Here is a 25000-nt window from a genome sequence, read left to right on the forward strand (position 1 = left end):
GTGCATATACAGCGTATGTCTATGGTGGATTCTCTGGCCACTGGGCGCCCTCTAGTGGAGATTCCGGGCACTGGATGAGTTAATAAATATGATACAGGGGCTACATTTAGGGGTTCAGTTCCATGCTCAATTGTGAGGGGGATTGAGCCGGGAGCTTCCAGAAAGTGCAACGTTTGTTGCTGGGTACTGGGTGGCTCTGGTCCAGAGCGTCAGCTGCACTGACACTCTGACAGGTGGCTTCCTCAAAGACTAGACAGGGATTTCTCTACCCCTACGAGGGCTCAACTTCAGTCAAAATAAACGAAACTACTTCGCTACTCACCAAACCAATGGTAGTTTTGCGTTGTTGAAAGTCTATTCTCTCCGGTGGGAAAACTCTCAGCACCCCACCCACTGTAAAATACACTATTTTTGTCATGAAATAAAATGCACTCACCTCGAGCCACCGCAGACACAACCCGGAAATAAGCGGCGGTCGAGTTGGATCAGTGTTGGATGAAAAGACTTTCAACAACGCAAAACTACCTTTGGTTAGGTGAGTAGCGAAGTAGTTTTGTTTATTTTGCTGCCCATCCAACATCAATCACACTCACCAATTCATTACAGGTCCGGGTTCAGTTCCTGGCCCAGTCATACCGCACACCAAAGACTGTAGAAATCAACTAGAAATACTGTTCCTACGAAACAGTGTGGGCTCGCTCGTGACTATATTCTGCAGCGTGCTAACTGTCATGTGAAGCTCAACCAATACTCCAGCTAACACCACTCCCAGATTTTTTTCCACCAATTGCGCATCATTGGCTAACGGAACACGATATGCGGCGGAAATAATGACGAAACCATAGTGTTTTCGCCTTTGAACTGTCTGCGGCGGAACTCACTATATAAATAATGAGGATAACATAGTGTTCTCTCCTTTCAGGCGAGCCCACAATTAGCTATAAGTTGAACACTTGCAAAAAAACTGTCTTAAAAAAAAGAGAGAATAACTGAAAATCAAAGACTCCATTTTCACCATAAAAAAAACATTATAATAATAATAAATACATAAATAAACTAAACATGAATCCACGCCCCGTATTGTCTTGTCTCTGTCATGCTGTGTTGTGACGGCTGCTGTTGTTCATTCCATCAAATCTCTGGGTTTTATGAAACCACATTGCGTTTCCAAGAACACCAAAGCTTTTATCAACACAAATAACAGGAAATAAATACATAAATACATGAAAAAGAAAAGAGAGCTGTCCAGTACTCTAACGTTGCTGTCGGGTGGAAACCTTTTATGTCCAAAACCGTTTCTTTTTTATTATTGTACCAGTAAGACACCTAAGGGTGAAAAGCGCCCTAAAGGGCGAGGTCGCGCCATGCCCTGGCCATCTGGCCAGTGATGTATACGTATATAAAAGGGATTTGTTCCCCTAGCATCACAGGGATCTCCATACATGACATCAGGGATCTCCATATATGGGCATAAAAGGAAGAGAGTCACAGTGATGTCACAATGATGTGGACATCAGGGATCTCCATATATGGGCATAAAAGGGACAGAGTCACAGTGATGTCACAGTAATGTGGACATCAGGGATCTCCATATATGGGCATAAAAGGGATTTGGTTCCCCTGGCATCACAAGGATCTCCATATCTCCATATATGGGCATAAAAGGGATTTGGTTCCCCTGGCATCACAAGGATCTCCATATCTCCATATATGGGCATAAAAGGGATTTGGTTCCCCTGGCATCACGGGGATATCCATATATGGCAATAAAAGGGATTTGGTTCCCCTGACATCACAGTGATGTCACAGAATATATGCGTTCATTTAGGGAAAAGCACAGACAGAAGTGAAAATATGGAGATACAAGGTTTCTTGAGAGACAGCAGTGACGATAGTTAGCTTTGTATTGACAGCAGAGCTGCCGGTGGCTTGTTTTGTTGTCTGTCTGTCTGGCTACAGCTGTGTAGTTAACAGACTACGACCGGGAACACACTTATGTTATGCTTTAACTATTAAAAAATAGCAGATATACAAGCTCACAGCGCGGCACCGAGTGCCGCGCTGCGAGCTTGTAGATCTGCTATTTTTGAAAAAAATTGTGGTGAACATTTGTGCAAGTCTTTGAATATTTTTGACCCGATTCTATAAATGTCTTCTAAATCCTTCTAAGGTCTAAAAAAAAATGCATGTTTCTATGTCCATGCCATGGTTCTCAAACCTTTTCATGTCAAGGAACCCTAGAATTGTATGTATTTGGCCACCGACCCCCATCGCGATTTTTCAAAAATAGCAGATCTACAAGCTGGCAGCGCGGCACTCGGTGCCGCGCTGCCAGCTTGTAGATCTGCCTATTTTTTAACAGTTAACGCATAAAATAATGGTTAAAGTGGTTACAACTCCAGGTTTTAATGGGTTAATAAGTGTGATGACAAGCATGTGAACAGCACTCACTGCTGAGGAAATAAAGTGGAGACACAGCAGCAAAACGTGTGGGGTTGGGGGGGGGATAATGACATGTTTTGAGAAGATCAATTGAATAATACATTTCATCATTACCTTCTGCAGTTTGCAGTGTTTGAGGTGGTTACTTTTTAGGCGGTTGAGAGGGAATTTAATTTCATCGGTATTTAACTCATTCACTACCATTGGCATTATGACACATTCCTTTTATAAGCCCCCACTACCATTGACGAGATATGACAGATTGATTTTTTTATTTCATTTAATTGATAATGGCGATGGTGCGCATCTCCTGTCAAATATCCAGTTCTCAGCAGGATTCAGTTAATCAGTCACTATTCTCTGTTCATTCTATGCGTTAGCTGTCACAATGGTGGAACATCTGTCAGTGTTAAAGGAGTAGTTCACCCCCAAAATGACTTTTTTTCTAATGATTACTCATGCCATGGAGACTTGAGTTCAATAATATTCTTTTAATATATATTTGTCACACTAAGACAAAAATGTGTTTATAGTAAATGTAATCCCATGATTCCGGATGGGGACACGGATGCATGGCCCTGGTTGGGGACACAAATGAATGGCAGTGGATGGGGAAACCATCAGTTTAAAAAAAATCAAACCTCGGTTCGAAGCGAAGCGGTGAACTTTTATTCTATGTGTTCTAGAGCTATGAACTCTGTATATACATTCGGTTCGAAGTGAAGCGGTATGTGTTCTAGAGTTCCAGAGCTCAGAATTCTGAATGAATGAATGATTTTATCTGGAGGGCCGGATTGTCACGTGAAGCTTGACCAATACTCATTGGACATTTTTAATCATCCAATCATCAGACCGGGACGGACACTACACACATATTCTGGACGTACGGGACAGATAAAACCTGTTCATTCTGGACTGAAATGACCATATATGGACGTGGGGGACACACATGGGACACACAAAGCCACTCCTTGGAAGCGGCTTTCACCGCTTCAAAAATATATACAGTATATATATTGAACTCAAGTCTCCATGGCATGAGTAATCAATAGGAAAAAAAAGTCATTTTGTGGTTGAACTACTCCTTTAAAGAATCCTGCCACCTTCCCGGCTTCCTCCCAGGGGATTTAGTTACATATGTTAATGTGTATTAATGTTGATTTATGGATTGTACTGTGTTTCATTTTTCAACATGGAAACGATTATGACAATTATGAAAAAATAATCGCGATTATGTCAAATAATTGCGATTAGACGATTATGTAATAACTGTGACAGCCGATATCTCTATTTGAATAAAAGTTAACAGTTGCATCAACCTCATTGTGTTTCAGGGGGGGGGGGGGGGGGGGGGGGGACCTTCTCCTGAACAAATGTAAAAATCTGCAGAGCGGAAAACTTGCAACTCTGCACTTCCTCAGTGGAAATGAAGCACTCACACCACCTCCGTACACCGCAGTGTGTGTGTGTGTGTGTGTGTGTGTGTGTGTGCGTGCGTGCGTGCGTGCGTGCGTGCGTGTGTGTGTGTGTGCTAAGCCTCAGTGCAACACCGGTGTGCAAACGAGTATAAGTCAGGCTTGAGACAATAAGTGTCTTTACAGGTGCGTTGTTCGCCTTTGTGCTGTGGTGTGTGTGTGCGTGCGTGCGTGCGTGCGTGCGTGTGTGAGTGTGCGTGTGCGTGTGTGCGTGTGCGTGTGTGTGTGTGTACAGATTCCTGTGTCACAGTCATAAATAGGCCAGCCGTCTCCTGGTACATTAACATGTTTCTTTGTGTCTGTGAGACGCTTATCTGTGTGTTTTGTGTGTCTCACACACACACACACGCGCACGCACGCACGCACATGTAACTGCATTATCTTCCCAGACAAAAAGCGCTTTCACATGCTAAACGGTTTCCCGCCTTTCACAAACCTCTGCATTTATTTAAGTGTGTGTGTGTGTGTGTGTGTGTGTGTGTGTGTGTGTGTGTGTGTGTGTGTGTGTGTGTGTGTGTGTGTGTGTGTGTGCGCGCGCGTGTGTGTGTGTGTGTGTGTGGAAATAGAATACATTATTGGCAACAATTAAAAGCACATTATCGGCAATTAAAGCACCTAAATGGATTAAACACCAAAAAGCTTTTCATTTAGTTCCATGTTTGTTTGCGTCCATTTGTGAGCGCTTGTGTGTGTGTGTGTGTGTGTGTGTGTGTGTGTGTGTGTGTGTGTGTGTGTGTGTGTGTGCGTGCGTAGAAACAGAATACCTTATTGCCAACAATTCAAAGCACATTATCGCCAATTAAAAGCACCTAAATGGATTAAAAAGCTTTTCATTGTCACCCATGTTTTTTTTTTCATTGTGTGTGTATGCACGCGTGTCTGCGTGTGTGCATGGATGTGCGTGCGTGTGTGCAGGGGCGTCACAAGGGGGGGAAAAGTGGGACTGAGTTACTTGGGCCCAAGGTGGAGGGGCCTTAATTATTTTATACTGTGTGGCCCTGCGCCACACAGTATAAAATAAACTTTGGGAAAAATGTGTAAACATTTTGGGATTATGAGAGTAGAGACACATCTGAAGGTGGAAAAGTAGATGGTCAGCATATGTATTATGTTTTTTAGACAATTTTTAAACTGCTGAACGTGGAGTTACAGATGGACATACACACACTTTTGTGGTACGCATTCTGATCAGGGGCATAGTTCCGCCGATTTAAAATGATTCCAATACGGAACTAAAACTTCCTATGATTGGCCGCTAGTTGCGCTGTTTTCCCCCCCGGCCGATCGCAAAAAGAATTGTTCTCCATTGGACCCCATTCATTTTCCCCTTTCGTTTTCTAACCTTAATTAACATTTTCAATTTTCATAAATACTTTATGGTTCCTATCACTAGTTAAAAATTGCCATTCAATCACGATTATATGCGTTTTGCGAAAATAAGGTCCCATTTAAGTTAAAATTGATGATAAAGTTGCAGGGGGCGTGGCCAACTAAACTAATACCAGCCGGCTGTGTTCTTCTTCGTGTGCTGTATTTCGGGAGGCTCCGACCACATTCTCCCATGTATCCCTGCGGTTGCACGTGACCGTTGGCAGCCAATAGCATCCTCTGGTGCCTTTACAATCTATGATGGCGACACCCATGCCAAGGACCCATATTGTGTCATTTGCGCTGCATAGAAACCAATGGCTTCGCTTTGTCCATATCTTTTATACAGTCTATGATTCTGATTAAAGGGTTCCCACACATTTTTACCAATTAATTTCCAAAACATTTCCAAAACCTTTCCAGAATATTTAACCCAATTTCCAAGACTATAATTCAGCTCAATAACGAGTCCTATGCGCAATGCCCAAAGACAGGTAGTGTATGCAAGTGGTTATCAACCTTTTTAGGCCGTGACCCCCGAAATAATCATATTTGAACTGGGAATCCCGGCACCCTGACGAGCACTAAGAGTTGAGGAATTTTGTATAACACGGTTTTATTGTGAATATAGCAGATCTACATGCTCACAACGCCTCGCATTGCGAGGCGTTGTGAGCATGTAGATCGGCTATTTTCACACTTTCTCCCTCTAATATTTGACAATTTGGCCAATGTTTAAATTGTCATTTCAGAGGTATAATTTTTTTCCAGGACCTTCCAGGACCCTTGATCAATTTCAAAACTTTTCCAGTACTGGAGAAATATTTTTCTAATTTCAAAATATTTCCAGGAATTTCATGACCGTGGGAACCCTGTGATTAGGTGAGATGGGTGTGCGTGCGTTACCTTCGCACACGGGGCAGCACTCCCCGGGCACCTTGACAGGGTTCAGGCAGTTGTGGGCGCAGGCGGCGGCCACGCAGCGCCGCTCCCCGGACACACACTGGCAGAAGGTGCAGTCGTCCTCGCGCCAGTGCTCGCCGTGCGCCATGATGTGCCCGTTGACGTAGCAGCCCGCCGCGCTCAACGCCGGGTACAGAGGGTCTGTGGAGGGCAAAAAAAAAAAACAAGCTGAGTTTAACGCCTTGGCTTATATCAGTGGTTCTCAACCTTTTCAGGCCGCGACCCCAAAATAATCATATTTTAACTCCCCCACCCTTATATAGCACTACAAGTTGAGGCGTTACATTTTGTATAGCACAGTTCTGTTGTGAAAATAGCCGATCTACAAGCTCACAACGCTGTGAGCATGTAGATCTGCTATTTTCTGCTAATTTTGGCCTCTAATATTTGACAATTTGGCCAATGTTTAATTTGTCATTTTAGGCTGCACTCTCATTCAGTCATTTAGGCTGCACAAGTTGAGTGAGAGTTGTGTGGGGGAGGCGGGGGGGCAGAGACAGCACAATGCATTCCGGATGGAAGTCTAGTGGTTTGAAGTCTAGTGCGTGTTGTGTGCTTGTTGGATGGTGCTCTGTGCAACCACAGGACTCTCACTAGACTTCAAACCACTAGACTTCCATCCGGAAAGCATTGTGCTGTCTCTGCCCCCCGCCTCCCCCACACAACTCTCACACAACTTAGTGCCTGCCTGTGTGTGGAAAGCCTGAGAGGTATTAAAAAGTCCTTAAATTGCCACTTTAGAAATTTGCAGATAACCTCTATGCAAACTTTGTTGGTTTGTTTACTGTTGAGTGAGAAAACAATTTTGCACATTAAGTTAATCATCTGGGGACCCCTTCCAAATAATTTGGGACCCCTGGGGGTCCCTGGGGGTCCCGACCCACAGGTTGAGAACCCCTGGGGTTATATGACGGTAGGGCTGTCACAATTACGACATTTTACATGACGATCAATTGTCACTCAAATAATTGCGATTAACGATTTAATTGTGTTTTTGTCGTTGACAATTACATTTCTGTTTGGCCTGCACACTTTGAAGTTGCACATGGCAGATATGACACATAACCTAAATATTCAAAGAAATGACTGACATATTTGACATACTGTATATTATACTTAAAAAAGAACATTGATAGCGGAAATGGCCGGTCACATCGCGACGCGTTGTGAGCTTGTAGATGGGCTATTTCCACAACTTTTGAAAATTGTTTGAAAATAAAACATTTTTCAACATGGAAACGATTATGAACATGTTGTGCAAGTCTTTGAATATTTTTTGACCCGACTCTATGAATGTCTTCTAAATCTTTCATCTAAATCAGTGGTTCTCAAACTTTTTCATGTCAAGGACCCCCCAAAATGACATGCACTCGGTGCCGCGCTGTGAGCTTGTAAATCTGCTATTTTTCAATAGTTAAAGCATTAAATAACTCTAGACCTAAATGGTTCAAAGACCCGTGGGCCTGGTAAGAAGCCCTGAATAATCATCATTCTTTCTCTTGCCGGTGAATGTTTCTAAAAGTGTATGTCATTACTCTCAAGTGAAGATGATAGCTGTCGCTATGGGCCAGAGACCTTGTATCTCCGTACTTCAACTCTCAGTGCTTTTTTTCCTGTTAAATGTATGCAGTGCTTCTCAGTCTTCTCAGGCCACGAGCCCTCAAAATAATCACATTTTAACCGAGGACCCCCCACTCTACAAGCACTTGGAATTGCAGGAGTTCAAGCATTGAATTTAGTTTGACTTGCTTCTGACTGTGAAAATAGCAGGTAAACGCCTTGCGCTGCGAGGCGTTGTGAGCTTATATTATTTGACATCATGTGGGCATCCGACCCACACGTTGAGAACCACTCATTTTTATTTAATTTTTTTTCCCCACGATTTTGTAACCCGTTTTTTCACACAGTGCCAATTCCCTATGTAATCCTGGGCTCTGCTCTCTCTCTGCCTCGCCTGGGGAGACAATGGACTGACCTCATGCTTCCTTCTATGCATGAGGAGTCCAAGTTGCTTCTTTTCACCTGACAGGGGGGATTTCCCCGGTTTGGACATGGAAGGAACAGTTTATTCCAACCAGTTCCTTTCCCCTCCATCAGGCGCCCTGGCTGGCCAGGGGGAGGCATTATTGAGACCAGGATTATGTTTTTGTGAGGGTATCTACCCTAGGAGACATGGGGAGAACATGCAAACTCCACACAGAAAGGCCCTATCGCCAACGCCACCTAGGGTGTGGGCGCTCATTACGTGGAGGAAAGAACACGCCCCCAGCGCCCACAGCGTCCCCCGGCGGGAATCGAATCCAGGACCTTCTAAGCTGTGAGGCGACAGCGCTAACCACTGCCCCACCGTTTCTTCCAGAGAACCACTGCATTAACAAACCTACTTCATCATACAAGACTGTCTCACAAACACAGTGAAAATAACAGATGTAGGAGCTCACAACTCGCCGTGGCGTGACGGGCTGAGAGCTAGCAGGTTTCCCTGGCTGTCAGCAGTGAGCGCCACACTCCTGGTTGTAATTACTGCACAGTGTGATAAGGGCTGGGCCGATGGGACATGGCATCACTCTTCAGCGGATGTAGGTCCAGGTTGTTAACCATTTATACAACAGGTAGTTCAGACGAAGCAATCTGACTGGCTGAAATGGCTATCTACCCATGCTAAGAATGTTTTTTTTTTTTTTTTTTTTTTGAGCGGTGGTCACAACGCTCCTATACGTGGCGTTGTGTGTGGGTATGTCTGTCTGTATGCGTGTCTGTCTGTAGCCTGCAGGACCTTTTATGACCACACATGTTAAGGGAGGGGCGCTGTTGTTCAGGATAGGCCAGGCACACTCACACACAAACGTTCAGGCCAGGCCAGGCCAGGCGCGCACACACACACACACACACACACACACACACATACACACACATACACACACACACACACACACACACACACACACACACACACACACACACACACACACACACACACACACACACACACACACACACACACACACACACACACACACACACACACTCTCTCTATTCGTGGCTCTCTCACTCATTCACTCACTCACTCAATTCAATTCAAAAATTCAAATCAATTGAATTCAATTAAATTATTGCGCAGCCTCCACGACCACCGCTCAGTTCACACGGGTGTGATTTTTAAACAAATGCTTGCAATGGATTCCTATGCGCGTGGACCCCCCTTTCCTACTAGACTAATGTAAAAATACTGAAAAACCCTGGCAGACCAATTCATCGATTATATACCCGGCAGCTGTGTCAAAAGGCAGCCATTTAACTGCAGTTAGAGAGAGGCATGTTGTCATTTTGTTTGGTTTCCTATTAGTTTAATTTGCTGTGTTACTTTTGATGCACTATTTGAGTGAATATTCCTGGTTACAGTGTTTTTTTTTTCCTGAATTAGTTTGTATTCCTTATTTGTTATGTGTACTTGTTACTGATTTATTTGCACGGTTATTTGCACTATGCAGACCACGCAGTTGCGTAGCACCCCGAGGCAGAGGAGGCCCCCTGGGCTGCCCCGTAAAAATTACAATTCAGTCTGCCTGTAAACACAACGTTAAACACAACACGAGATGCACTCTGTCACCTCTCTCTCTCTCTCTCTCTCTATCTCTCTCTCTCTCTCTCTCTCTCTCTCTCTCTCTCTCTCTCTCTCTCTCTCCAGGGTTCCCACACATTTTTACCAATGAATTTCCAAAACTTTTCCAGAATATTTAAGCCAATTTCCTTGCCTGGCTCCAGCCAATAGACCCGCCCACTCTCTGAGTGGACTGCTTCTCTTGGTCTGGTGTTGCATAATGAACCTCTACCTGCTCTGGTCTGAGGCAGGAGGGGGTGGGTCTAACTTTTGAAAATCAACAGAAACAGTGGAGGGAGGGAGAGCTCAGCCAAAGCTCTTAATTGCTCCCTTTGAACTTCAAAGGGGGGTTGTGCACACCTCGTTAGCATCAAAGACAACGACCTGTTTGATGCCTGTCATAGAGGGGAGGGGGAGGGTACACACAAGTCAAACACAACCCCTCCCACCAGATCTCTTGTGATTGGGAATTTCAAATGTCAAATCCCCTCCCCTTTGAAATCTCTTGTCAATGGGACAATGTCAGACTCAAGCTCAGCACAGAGTCTGAAATCAGGCTACCAATTTCCAGGACTATATAACAATAATTCAGCGCAATAACGAGTCGCTTACTCCTATGTGCAATGCCCAAAGACAGGCAGTGTAGCAAAAATAAAGCGTGCACGCTGCGAACAGGCCGTGGCGTGCATGCGGATCGTGCACGATGGGCACGCACGTGTCCACGTCAAAAGGTTGGAAAATTGTGGCACGGAACCCTCAAAGTAGATTCATGGTGGCAATAAATGAATTAACAAAATCAATAACCCAAAACAATGCATAGCTATTTTTTTCCAGGACCTTCCAGGACCCTTGATCAATTCCCAAACTTTTCCAGTACTGGAGAAGTATTTTTCTAATTTCAAAATATTTCCAGGAATTTCATGACCGTGGGAAACCTCTCTCTCTCTCTCTCTCTCTCTCTCTCTCTCTCTCTCACACTGAGTGTGTGTGTGTGTGAGCGGGCAGCGTGAAGAGTGAGTGAGTCTCTATCTGTCTTTTCTTTCATGTTCTTAACAATTTTGCTGCCAAAAAAATACCCCTTTGTACCCCTTCTCTGCCATGCCCGTAGAACCCGGAGATTTAATAAGCTTTAATTAAAAAAAAAAAAATTATCGAAGCGGAACTAAAATAGGCCGGAACTAATGCTCCGTGATCGGTTTCTACACGGACACATTATTGAGCGGACCACTTATCATTGAGCCCGTGAACCGGAAGCTGATGGTCCGTCGTCTATTTTGGCCCGTTAGCTTTCTGTATAAACTCTGCGGCTTACAGATGGAGAACGGATTGATCAATTGCAAAATGTCAACGGATTTGAGAAGCTGATGGAATACGCGAACACACGATGCATAGCAGTGTCCGTTCACGCACGATGCGAACTGGATGAGCGCCCACGTTAACAGGTAGGAGAAGCCGGCAGTGAAAGACATAGAGAAATCTCCGGGCTCTACGGCCGTAAACTACGAATGAGTTAATATTTTTTTTTTTGGGTAATTGTTTTCCTTCTTTGCTTGGTGTTTTAATCCCCACTGTGAGGAGCGGGGATTGTGGTTTTGTGGTTTGCGGCTCGGTGCGGCTGTCTGCGTTTTCGGCGTCATGGAGTTGGTAAATCTAACTCGGAAACATGGGTTTAAAATCTCACCAAGTTTCCCTTGCTCGGTGGAGGACTGTATTGTGGCTGTCGCTGAAGTCGTGGGAGCGACAAGCGTGAAATCAGCTGCTAGGAGGAACGGTGGCATCGTTGTTTTTGTTGATGAGGTGGAGCAGGCAAACGCTGTTTTCACAAAAGGCCTGGAGATTAAGAACACTTTTGTGTCAGTGTTGCCTCTCGCTACACCAGCAACAAAGGTCCTGTTATCAAGCCTCCCACCGTTTATAAGCGATGAGCTTATTGTGCAAGAGTTGGCCAGGTTTGGCAAAGTGGTGTCGCCAATAAAAAAGTTGCCATCAGGCTGCAAATCTCGCGTGCCGATGTAAACAAATCGCGGCCGACGGACTGCTCGAAAATTTAGCCGCAGGCTTCGGTAAGGCCTTCGAGTGTTTAATTAATTTTATATAAAAAGCCGAACTAATTTGGGAACGGCACCCCGGGAAGTGTCGCGCCGCCGACAGCATAGATTCAGTGAAAATTGGGGGGCTGTAAACTTTCCATCTGGCCATTTTCAATGGAATAAAGTGTCAGAGCACGTATCGTTGGAAAGTGTAGGACGAGCCAGGACCACTAATACTAGACGAGTTGGAAGTAAAAAAAAAAGTCTCTCTCTCGACGATACCAATAGCAGAGTTGTAGGCAGTATCGGCATCGGCACCGCTCCTGGTGTCTGTATGGGAACACCTCTAGCTAGATAGAGGGCAACAGCGGACACAACTCACCCTCACACACGGGGCAGCATTCTCCTGGGGGCGTGTATTGCCGCGGGCAGCGCAGGGTGGCACACTGGGCGTGGTAACAGTTGGCCACGCCCCCTTGGCAGCGGCAGAAGCGGCAGGCGTCCAACTGGAAGAGCTCCCCCTCGGCGTGCTCCGCCCCGCCGAACACACACACCGACTTGGTGTCTGGGGAAGAAGAGAGGACAAAGATACACATCACATAGACGTTAGACCAAAGGGTTAAAATGACTTGGTGACTGGAACAGAAGAGAAAAAAAGACAAACATCTTTGATTTGCTACTTAGGTTTGACCACAGGGTTAAAATGTCATTTAGACCAGTTGTTCGCAACCTTTTCAGGCCGCGAACCCCCAAAATATCGTGGGGAAAGCTTTCAACAGAACATCGCAAATCCACAAGCTCACAGCCGGGCTTCTCATGGATCGGCTGGAAACACAAAAAGTTTGGATTTGGAGATAGGAGGTTTCTATCCAACAGTAACATTATAAGGGTTGGATTTGGGTGAGAGTCTAAGGGTGCATTCATATGGTTTAATCTAATTAAAATGAAAACTGAAGCGTATTGTCGGAAAAGTGTGCATGGTTTGGGCATGTGTGAAGACGTGTGCGTATTCTGTTGCGGATCAAAGAAACAAATTCAAATCCACCAAAAAAACGGCGGTTTCGATTTGCAACAGCATGCGGTTCACCGTTGGTGTGAATGCATCCGCGTCAAATGCAAGCAATGAAATGTGTGTGGTAGAGCTGTAGGCGGGTTAAATCCCCCTCCCGTTAGATTTCCGACCATTACTGACCCTCCCCTCAATGAGAGACGTTCTCCTCAGCACGTAGACATGCTCATATCTTGCTAAAAATATATAAGCTCTATCTGGTTTGTTGAGGGATTTTGCGTTTCCCGTCGCATTGGTTTTATTTTCGATGGCCCGTTCCCGACCGCAGGTATTTAAATACTGCGGCCCTGGCTCTACATTGTGGGTCGAAGAATTTGTAAACACAGGGGGAGAAGAGAATGCATTAATTAAATATGCAAGAATGTTGCGATTTCACCCCCTCCAATAACAAGAGTCTGCCGAATTAAGAGTGAGAATGTGGCAGACATCACTTGAGGGTGGGTTTGTACCTGTTTCAATACAAGACAAATCATTCACGCTTTAACCCATTTAGGCCTAGAATTATTGAATGCTTTAACCAGTGTAAAATAGCAGATATACAAGCTCACAGCGCGGCGAGCTTGTAGATCTGCTATTTTTGAAAAAGTCATTTTCAAAACGTTTGTAACAAAATTTTTGCTTCTGTGTGGTCCCTGGAACTAAATATTTTGAGATGGGGGTCCGTGGCCAAAAACATATCATTTTGGGGGTCCTTCACAAGAAAAGGTTTGAGAACCACTGACATAGTAGTCTCTCAAGAACAGACTAACTGAACTCTTCAGCCAGCCATCTTTGGCGATGGCTGGCCAGATTGCTGACATAGAAACATAGGTTTTTTAAAAAAATCTTAGAAGGATTCAAAAGACACTTATAGAATCGGGTCAAAATTCTAATTTTCACGATTTTTCAAAAATAGCAGATCTACAAGCTCGCAGCGAGCTTGTATATCTGCTATTTTTCAATAGTTAAAGCATAAAATAATGATACACAATACTGTGTACCTGTTGATATGGTTTCGTGTGTCTTTGTTTTCTGAGGTTGTGCCGACTCGCACGCACGCACGCACGCACGCACGCACGCACACACGCACACACACACACACACACACACACACACACACACGTCTGTCTGGCGTAACAAAAGAAGCCGGTTCAGTTGTGACTTCTCGTTGAGACTTTAATTAGACGCTGCTGGTGTAAATAATGAACACGCAGCTCATTATGTGTACATTTTGAAGTGTTCGGGTGAGAGGTTGTACACCGCCTGATGATTAACACAACAGAGAAACCCTGCCATTGTACCCATGACTGTCATGTCTACTGTGTGCAACGATGAAGACACTGACGCTTATGACGTATGCTGTATGCCAGTGGTTCTCAAAGTGGATTCCAGGGACTCTGTGGGTTCCTTTAGGGGGGTCTAAATGGACCCATACAGGTCTGTAACTCTGACAGTGGACAAATGGACCAAATGAACCACAGTATGGGCATTCCAAGATATGATGACTACAGAGATCTCCATAAATTTATTGCGACCGTCAGGGCGCAGTTACTATCAAAACCTTGACCAGCTGTCCGTCAGTCAGTCCGTCAGTCAGTCTGTCTGTCACACGTCACACTTTTGCCCTGCTCATATCTGCGCAACCGTTGCCCCGATCCATGCCAAATTTTGCACACACACACACTCCTTGCCTGCCAAACCACAACCTCCACCCATCAATTCTCACATGGCCCTCTTCTAGCGCCACCATGAGGCCGATTCTTGCAAAAGACATTTTTGGACACTGCTCCTACAAATGTTGCCCTAAAATCATGCAAATAGGTACACACTTGATCTACACTCATCTCATCAACATGGATCTGTCCCATTTAGCACCACCTTCAGGCCGCTTTTTTAAAACACATTTTTGGACACTACTCCTGCTGATTTTGCCCTGAAATCACGCAAATCGGTACACAGTATGTCTACACTCATCTCATCAACATGGATCTGTCCCATATAGCGCCACCATCAGGCCGATTTTTTCAAACACATTTTTGGACACTGTTCCTACCCATTTTGCCCTAAAATCACGCTGCGACCTGATGGTCGCTTATCTCCCGATTAGGGAGTCTTAATGGTTAGTGAATAAAATGTCCCCATTGACTTTCATGGGGAAAATTCAAATGTAAGAAGAAATTAATTTGCAAGTGTGACTCGCGTCATGGCAACCACACTTGCAATTTCCCAGGATTAGTTAGTGTGGAAACCTGCAGATCATGTGTGTGCGTGCGTCACGCCTCTGCCCATATATGGACATATTGTGTGAGTCTCATGGGGTCATCTCCATATTTGGGAACATATGGCCACGTTTTGTCCAACTTAAACAACCAGCTGTGACGCGAGTCACACTTGAAAATGAATTCAGTTTGTGTTCCTTTTATCCCCATATATGGGGATCCCTGATGTCATCAATATTAAAGGAGTAGTTCAACCCCAATATGACTATTTTCCTATTGATTACTCACGCTATCGAGACTTGAGTTGATTATTATTTTTGAGTTTTTGTTGACAAAAACAATAATTTGATAACAATACATTTACCCCCATTGATTCTGGATGGGGACCCAAATGCATTTGGGTGGGTCCCCATCTGGAAAAAAATTTTTTTTTGAAAAAAACATTTTTTTTTCAATTTTTTTTTTTTGTCCTCTGTTTACAGAGGACGATATTTGCCGATATTTGCTGATATTTACCATCCACTCCAATGCAATCCAGGATCTTTAGAGCTCATTTTCTCTGTTTTTTCTCTCATGCATGAGGTGTGCAAGGTTTAATCATGGCTAAGTTGACGAAAATCTAAATCTAAAATGCTTGGTAGCCAATAGCTAACTTCAAGCTAACTTCATCCCCTTCCTGTACATGCACAAAGGAAAGTGTTCTGGCAAGTCATGGCTCCAGGGCTTGGGCATGCATTACCAGCATATCTCTATTATTCTCTGGTCACTGGGCGCCCTCTAGTGGTGATAGGCTGGCATTAAATGAGTTAATGGGGGTAAATTGACTAAAATCAAATTTTTGTCTTAGCAATGTTACAAATACCAAAACATCAAGTCTCCATGGCGAGAGTAATCAATGGGAAAACAAAGTCATTTTGGGTCGTGAACTACTCCTTTAAACCCATACCTGGGAATGCCCATATATAATAATAATAATAATAATAATAGCTGAGATTTATATAGCGCTTTTCTTAGTACTCAAAGTCGCTTTACAATACTAATTGTTTGTGTGTGCGTGTGTGTACGGCAGATAAAAACAACAACTTAATTAAGAAGAAAAAAACTAGGATAAGATAAGAAGATACAGTAGAAAACAATAAAAACAAAAGTATGGTCCGAGATCAGCTGGGGAAGGCAGTTTTGAATAGGTGAGTTTTCAGAGCGGTTTTGAAGGAGGGGAGGGAGGGGGCGTCTCTGACGCATTTAGGGAGTTCGTTCCAGAGGTTGGGGGCGGCCACTGAGAACGCCCTGTCCCCCCAGGTTCGGCGGTTGGCCTTTGGGACCTCGAGGAGGCCAGCCCCTCTGGACCTGAGCGACCGGGTGGGGACATATGGCTGGAGGAGATCGGAGAGGTATGGGGGGGCCAGTTTGTGCAGTGCTTTGTAGGTGGTGAGGAGTATTTTGAAGTGGATCCGTTGTTTCACGGGCAGCCAGTGGAGGTCATGGAGGACAGGTGTGATGTGGTCTCTGGAGCGGGTGCTGGTGAGTAGGCGGGCGGCAGAATTTTGGACATATTGGAGTTTGTTGAGTGTTTTGGAGGTGATGCCATAGAGTATGCTGTTGCAGTAGTCCAGCCGGGATGAAATGAAGGCGTGTATGAGGGTTTCAGCAGCAGAGAAGGTCAGGGAGGGGCGGAGACGGGCGATGTTGCGGAGGTGGAAAAATTAGATTTTGGTTACGTTATTGACGAGGGGGAGGAATGACAAGGCTGGGTCAAAGATGACTCCTAGGTTGCGGATGTGGGTGGAGGTTTTGACTGAGGTGCCGTCGATGTTGAGTGAAAAGTCCTGGGTGGAGCGGGTGAGGGTGTCGGGGCCGATGATGATTATTTCTGATTTGTTGCAGTTGAGTTTTAAGAAGTTCTTTTGCATCCAGTTTTTGATGTCTGTGAGGCAGTTGGTGAGGGTGGAGTGGGTGGCTGCGGAGATGGTTTTGGTGGAGAGGTAGAGTTGGGTATCATCAGCGTAGCAGTGAAATTGAAGGCCGTGGTGGTGGAGGATTTGTCCGAGGGGTAATATGTAAATTGTGAAGAGCAGGGGGCCGAGCACTGAGCCCTGGGGGACACCGTGGGTGACTGGAGCAGTGGAGGAGGTGCAGTTATTGATGGATATGTATTGGTGGCGGTCGGAGAGGTAGGACTTCATCCAGGAAAGTGCTGAGCCGGATAAACCAAGGGAGGAGTGGAGGCGTGACATGAGGATGGAATGGTGGATGGTGTCAAAAGCTGCACTGAGATCGAGGAGGATGAGGATGGAGAGGTGACCAGTGTCTGCGGAGCGGAGGATGTCGTTGGTGACCTTGAGTAGTGCTGTTTCTGTACTGTGGTGTGAACGGAAGCCGGATTGGAAGGTTTCAATATATGGACAATCATATTATGTCAGCTCTGTTGTTTCAGCGCCGTTTCTCGCCCTTAGGGCGTGCGTCTTACTGGTTAGTCCTAGCTTTAGTCGCCATAGTTTAGTAGTTTTTATTTTGTTTCGGTCAGTGAAAAAAGTTAGTCGCCAAAACAACACCATGAAAACAACAATGAATACTGAACAGAGCATTCACTCATTCCTGATGACCCTTGTGCACTCAGAATGCTAATAGTGGTCATGATGAGGTAGACAGACCATAATACCCTGAGGATTCAAACACATCTCTGGAAAACAAAGACCCTGCCATTCCATCCTTAATAAAATCCTTACTTATCTATTCTAGTTAATAACCAAACTGGGAATTGGGCAATGGCAAAATTAAGGATTTATTTTCCTATCGAAATACTTCTGTGACCTGTAAGAATAACTTTACCACTATAAGCGTGGATCAACAGGAGAATATTTTGACCAGCAGAAGTGTAGAAACTGTGGTGGATGTCTTGGACCACAGAACTTGAACATAGATAAACAGCAGGCTTCAACTGGTTTATTCAGGAGCGCCGGCGAAACTGCACACAGCACCAATTGTGCTGTTCAAATGGCACAAACCCCCCCGGTTAATATGATGCGAGAACTGGGATTCAACACAACTGGAGTCAGGCGGTGGTCAGACACCGTGGTTGTAATATGAATGCATGAAAAACACATCTCTGACAAACAGCATCTTACAACCAAACACACCTGCTGAAAGACTTTCTTATTAACGACATCAAGCCGACCAAAGCCAACGGTAAGCGTTGCACATTGCAAAGCGGTAACCTAAACTACTCTCTCTGTCTGTCTGTCTGTCTGTCTGTCTGTCTGTCTGTCTGTCTGTCTGTCTATCTGTGTGCGTGTGCGCGTGCGTGCGCGCGTGCGTGTCTGGCTGTCTCTGTGTGAAAACTGTATGAGAAAGTGGCAATTTTATTGTTACCATTTTGTACAGCATGACTTTGGCTGACAAATGTGAGAATATCCTTATATTATACACATATTAGGAATGAACTGGTAGTGTGGTGGTAGGTAGATATAGTTTGGATGTCCGTGGCAAACATATATTTTTTTTATTTTTTAGAAAATGTCCACCTCAAGTTATCATGGTCCTGACCCCTGTCGTAACTTTGCTTCGATAATACCATCCATTCAACGTGTGTGTGTGTGTGTGTGTGTGTGTGTGTGTGTGTGTAATCAGCCTTTCCCCAGTATCCATAGCAACACAAGGTGCAAAATTCACCTTTCAATTGGTGCTTAATACAAAGGCCCAGTGATGCACACACGCGCACACGTGCACACGTACACACGCACACACGCACACACACACACACACACACACACACACACACACACACACACACACACGCGCGCGCGCGCTGCTACTCAGCAGAGCAGGTTAAAGGTGTTCTATTATGCTCAACTATTATACTGTGAATCTAGTGGAGAAAGATTTGCATGATTCACAGTTCATGAAAAAATAATAATAAAAAAACTCCATATTTATCTTCTTGCTGGCTCGTTATGCAGCTCCTGGCTTCATGTTTCGTCTGAGACAATCCTTATTAAACTCTTCTAGTGCTTTTCTATTTTTTATTATTTTATGCTTTAACTATTGAAAAATAGCAAATAAACAAGGTCACAGCGCGGCACTCAGTGCCGCGCTGTGAGCTTGTTGATCTGCTATTTTTGAAAAATCGTGAACATTAGAATTTTGACCCGATTTTGACCCGATTCTATGAGTGTCCTTTGAATACTTCAAAGGTTTTTGGAAAAACCTATGTTTCTATGTCAGTGGTGCTCAAACTTTTTCATGTGAACGACCGCCAAAATGATATGTATTTAGCCACGGACCCCCGTCTCAAAATATTTAGTTCAGGGACCCTCCAGAAGCAAATATTTGAGTTACAAACGTTTGCTTTAAAAATACAAATGGTCCAATAGTGTCCAATATGTGTTTACTCGCGGATTATCGCCGGGGGGACCGGAACCTGGAAGTGTGGAACGGAAAAGACGCTAAAATCGGTTAGTTTTTTCATCTATTGGTTCCTATAAATATCTCACCGTAGGTCCGTTTTGCATGTTTGTTTTTTTGTTAGTTTTTTTCATGAACGTGGTTTCGTTCCGGGTCCTAGGGGGAAAAAAATTAAAGGGAAAGAAGAACCTTTTCCCATTACCGAATGGCAATGTCGTCAGCTTGTAGATATGATATATATTTTTTTTTTAATATTTTTTATTTTTGTAATTTTACTTTTGTTAATTTTGTATATTTTGATGCAAATACTTGTGTACTTTTACTCATGTTACATTTTGTGCACATGCCTTTTACTTATTGTAGAATTGCTACTTTTTACATAAAGTAAACTTATATCAGAGTACTTTTTCCACCACATCCCTGAATGGGTTTAAAACAAGATGACATGCAGGTGGCAGGAGTCACAGACGACGCAGAAAACCAAGCCCTGACCTCGTAAAAAAATACAACTGTCCATAATACAAAATGTGACAGTTGCAGCCCTGCTCCATATACACTGCACCGAGTGGGGAGTGGATTTGTGTTTCCAGTTTCATCCAGACAGAAAGCACTGTCAGCTTTGTGGCTTTGATTTAAATGTACTGCAGGTATTGTTTCTTTGGTTTAACGCTCAAACACCTGAAACGCACCCGAGTCGCGTTACATTTTAAGCACTTTAACCATTATTTTCTGCTTTAACTGTTGAAAAATAGCAGATATACAAGCTCACAGCGCGGCACCGAGTGCCGCGCTGCGAGCTTGTAGATCTGCTATTTTTGAAAAAATCGTGAAAATGTTCGAAAGTCTTTGAATATCTTTGACCCGATCTTTGACCCGACTTCTAAAATCCTTCCTCTAAATCAGTGGTTCTCAAACCTTTTCATGTGAAGGACCCCCAAAATTACAGGTATTTGGCCGCGGACCCTCATCTCAAAATATGTTGTTCCAGGGACCCCCCAGAAGCAAATATTTGAGTTACAAACGTTCGCTTTTTAATAGATATATTCAAAGACTTTTCAAAAATAGCTGATCTACAAGCTCGCAGCGCGGCACTCGGTGCTTTTGGACATACAAGGTTTCCACCCGACAACGACGATATGTTTCTATGTCAGTGGTTCTCAAACTTTGTCATGTGAAGGACCCCCAAAATTATATTTATTTGGCCATGGACCCCCATCTCAAAATATGTAGTTCCAGGGACCCCCCAGAAGCAAAATTGGAGTTACAAAAGTTCTCTTAAAAAAATACATATATTCAAAGATTTGCACACATTTTAACGACTTTTCTAAAATAGCAGATCTACAAGCTTGTAGATCTGCTATTTTTTCAATAGAGCATCGCAGCGGAAGTGGTTTACTGGGGTCACTTAAAAATCACCCATTCATTTTCCCCATAGACTTTTACAAAAATATTTATAACAATTATGTTAAGCCTAGAACCAAGCCATCCAGGATGGCAGTGAATCATGACCATACAACCTTTGATCCTATGTGAAAACATATTTTAATATTACATTAGTTGATATACTACATTTAATAACTACCCTTTGTTTAGCGATTTTCAAAATGTTCTGTTCATAGAAACAAAGGTCTCATGTTCATGATTCACTGCCATCCTGGATGGCTTGGTTCGAGGCTTAACATAATTGTTATAAATATTTTTGTAAAAGTCTATGGGGAAAATGAATGATTTTTAAGTGACCCCAGTAAACCACTTCCACTGCGATGCTCTATAGCAAAAGTAGAACATAATTAAGGCCCCTCCACCTTGGGCCCTAGTAACTCAGTCCCACTCCCCCCTCTGGTGACGCCCCTGGTGGTGTTGCTGAAAGGCAGCAGCAGCATCAGAGGCGCCGTTGGATTCCACCATCGCCGCTGTTTGCAAAGCCCTCCTCGCTTTGCTGTGCTTTGCTTATGCAACAAGCTCCGTAATGCCTCTGTGTGTGTCAGAGCGCTACAAAGCTTTGAGGTGGAATACACTGTGTTTTAGCCTGGAAATGGAACGGAGGCCCTGTTGGGAGAGACTGGGGGGGTGGGGGAGGATGTGTGTGTGTGTGTGTGTGTGTGTGTGTGTGTGTGTGTGTGTGTGTGTGTGTGTGTGTGTGTGTGTGTGTGTGTGTGTGTGTGTGTGTGTGTGTGTTTAATGTTATTCGTTACTTGTAGTTTTGTTCTGTAGTTGAACGTGCAACAGTTCATACAAGATGTGTGTGAACTCATCAAGGGTTAGGAGCCAAGCGGTGAGGAAACCCTCTCAAGAGTTGAATTAATGTCAACCATCTGCATTACTTAAGTTACAAGAAATCTACACAATTACATATATATTACAAATATGTAACAAAAATAGGCTTATGTGTTCACTTCCGGCAGAAATCGTGAAAATTTGCATCTAGATATTGTATTTGTGTTCGCTGAATTAAAAAAATGTCGGATCCAAGCACTTTCCCCATGGGATCTGGTCGTGAAATAAGAATTAAAGATGGCTCTAAAAGACCCCCCCCCCATCCCCCCCCCCCCCCCCAAAAAAAAAAAAAAAAAACAAAAAAAAAAAAAAAACCTTCTTTAAGTAGGATGTGAGGGGTCTAACTAGGGGTTTTTCATGATTCTGAATTCATTGCAAGCATTTGTTTTGCAAGAAAAACATTCCTTGGACTAAAAATGGAAATGGACCCTACAAAACTGTGAAAAGTGATGATTCATCACTAAACCATACTTAACCATAGTTTTATTGCACGAAAAGTCTTTCGTGCAAAACAAATGCTTGCAATGGATTCAGAATCATGAAAAACTCCTAGATAGACCCCTCACATGCTACTTAAAGAATATTTTTGGGGTGTCTTTTTTCCCTGTATAGTAAGTGAATTAGAGCCATCTTAAATTCTCATTTTACGACCAGATCCCATGGGAAAAGTGCTTGGATCCGGCAATTTTTGAATTCAGCACCCAAAAATACATCTAGATGCAAATGTTCACGCTTTCTGCCGGAAGTGAACTGAACACCTGTATCAAATATTTCTCCCACTAGCGGGTCAACTTTTGCAAAAAAAAAAATTAAAGTACAGAAAAGCCTCAAATCATGCATGCAGCGTCCGATTGCCGTGAAAGGTCCAAGAACACGAGCATTGGCCTATTATAGTGCCACCAGGAGGCCACAATAACATACCTGACCTGGTGGAGACCTGTGCCCGGAAGAGCACTGCTTCTAGTTATTATTGTTTGCATTATTTTTACACACCAACAGGTGGAGCACCTCCACTCAGACCTCTATTTCCATGCTGACCTTTGGGCCCACATGGGAGCGCTTGTTTACACGGCCTGGTGCCTCTAGCCAGGGGGCGGATGAAGGCGCAGGAAAACGGCCTCTTTAATATTTGATTGGAATAACTTCTGGAATTCACTGTGGACCGAGAGTATATCCACCACGCACACACGGGCGCACGCATGCATGCACATACACACACACACACACACACACACACACACACACACACACACACACACACACACACACACACACACACACACACACACACACGTAACGTTAAACTGACTAAACCAGTGTTAGAAGTAGGCTTGCAGATCGAACATATTTTACACATTTAACCCCTTAAACCCCAACCCCTTAAAGGGATATTCCACTTTCAACAAGGAAACACCTTATGGGCTTTTCTCCCCATACACACCCATTGTAAGTTGTAACTTCAAACTCCATTTTAACCATGATAGATTCATTAAAAACACCCATTATTTTTCTGGTGACTCATATTACCCTCTTAACTGTTCTGCCGCCGTTGACAGTCCTCACCGTCATTGAAAGGGTTAATACCATGGCGCCGTTGACGGTGAGGACTGTGAATCTTACTGTATATACAGTAAAGATATTATTACTTACTTAATGTCGCTCCGGTCCCGCTCGCATCGGTAATGTCGGCGATTTGTTTACAACGCACGTTGGGCGTGCACGCGAAGTGAAGCTCCTCAATGTTAAGTCAATGGAGAGGCCCATAAAGAAACTTCATTTAAACAAAATAGCCATTTTGAGACATTTTGCAGCAGTTCTAAATGTAAACAAGGCACAAGGCAGGGCGCAGCCATCTTCGTCTTCTTGTCCCACACTGTCATGTGACTAGATGACGTAATCGTTGCCGTCAAGTGATAATCCAAAAAAACAAAAACAACCCCCTTCCAGCCCTTCAAAATAATAGCGGCGGCCTATGGAGGAAACTGCGTGGCACCGAGGCACCAAGCAACCTTCAGATTAAGAGGCACTAATTGTGCTAATATGTGAGCAGGCCGTGTTTTATCCATAACGTTTTTCATTTATTTTTGATAATTATTTTTTGTATTACATTTTTTTTTCATTTTTCCAAATAATTATTAAAAATAAATGAAAAAAAGTTATGGATAAAACACGGCCTGCTCCCGTATTAGGGGGTAGTATGAGTCACCAGAAAAAAATGGGGGCGGCATAGCTCAGGGGTAGAGAAACCGTTATTAGAGCACGAAGGGTTCCCGTAGGGTTCCCAGTTCAAATCCGGGCTCCCCCTGAGTTAATGTCGAAGAGTCCTTGGGCAAGACTCTGAACCCCTAATTGCTCCCGGTGAGTAGGTTGGTGCCTTGCATGGTTTCCTCCGCCACCGGTGTATGAATGTGTGCGTGAATGGGTGAATGTAATGCACAATCTATGTAAAGCGCTTTGGATAAAAGCGCTATATAAATGCACCATTTACCAAAAATAATGGGTGTTTTTAATGAATCTATCATGGTTAAAATGAAGTTTGAAGTTACAATTGGTGTGTGTGGGGAGAGGGGCCTGGAGGGCCTGATAACATTTACATCAAATATCGAAATATTGAATCAAAAGTATTTTTGAAAGTGAAATATCCCTTTAACACATCCGGTGCCAATTAGGTCCAGGAACGTGATAGGAATTACGGCGGTGTGGCGCCAAGGATGGGGACGTGTTGCCTGGTTACCATGGTTACCAGGTAAACAGGTGCTGCGGCGGCGGCTGGTGAGCAAAAAACTTCATATCCCATGATCTCCATTGGCTTCTATTCATTGCTAATGCAAATAAACGGCTTTATCTCAGAGAATCTACTACCAAAATCGACGAGAACCGCTTATTTTCACGGCAACACCGGCGGTCGGCCATGGTTTGTATGTTTTATTTCCTTGTGAAAATAAACATACCATTACAACGTCGTCAATTTCCACAACATGGACACGATCATGGCTTCCCGAGCTCTTCAAAATAAAGCGCAAGTGAGTGGCGGCACTATATAGCCAAACAATAGAGGGTATGCGCATGCATAAAGTGAATGGCAAATCGAGTGGCATATCGAGTGGCAACGTGAGTGGCAAAGTGAGTTTAACATCATTTAACGTTGTTTAATACGATCAGATAGGACTTTTCTG

The 25000-nt window shown here is 43.9% G+C and overlaps 1 protein-coding gene across 1 annotated transcript in view; it reads right to left on the minus strand.

Annotated features, from left to right (window-relative positions):
• Positions 1-25000, minus strand: part of crim1 (cysteine rich transmembrane BMP regulator 1 (chordin-like)) — a gene marked incomplete at its 3' end in the record, with an annotated part of 308756 nt that overhangs the window by 64854 nt on the left and 218902 nt on the right. Inside the window, exons 6-7 of the mRNA XM_080751169.1 lie at positions 12262-12444; positions 6192-6389 (exon numbers count right to left, since the gene is read on the minus strand). Coding sequence (XP_080607295.1) covers positions 6192-6389; positions 12262-12444 — 381 coding nt within the window. The remainder of the gene's footprint in view (positions 1-6191; positions 6390-12261; positions 12445-25000) is intronic.

This window comes from Nannobrachium achirus (assembly GCF_963921795.1).
Source record: "Nannobrachium achirus genome assembly, chromosome: 20".
NCBI lineage: Eukaryota > Metazoa > Chordata > Actinopteri > Myctophiformes > Myctophidae > Nannobrachium > Nannobrachium achirus.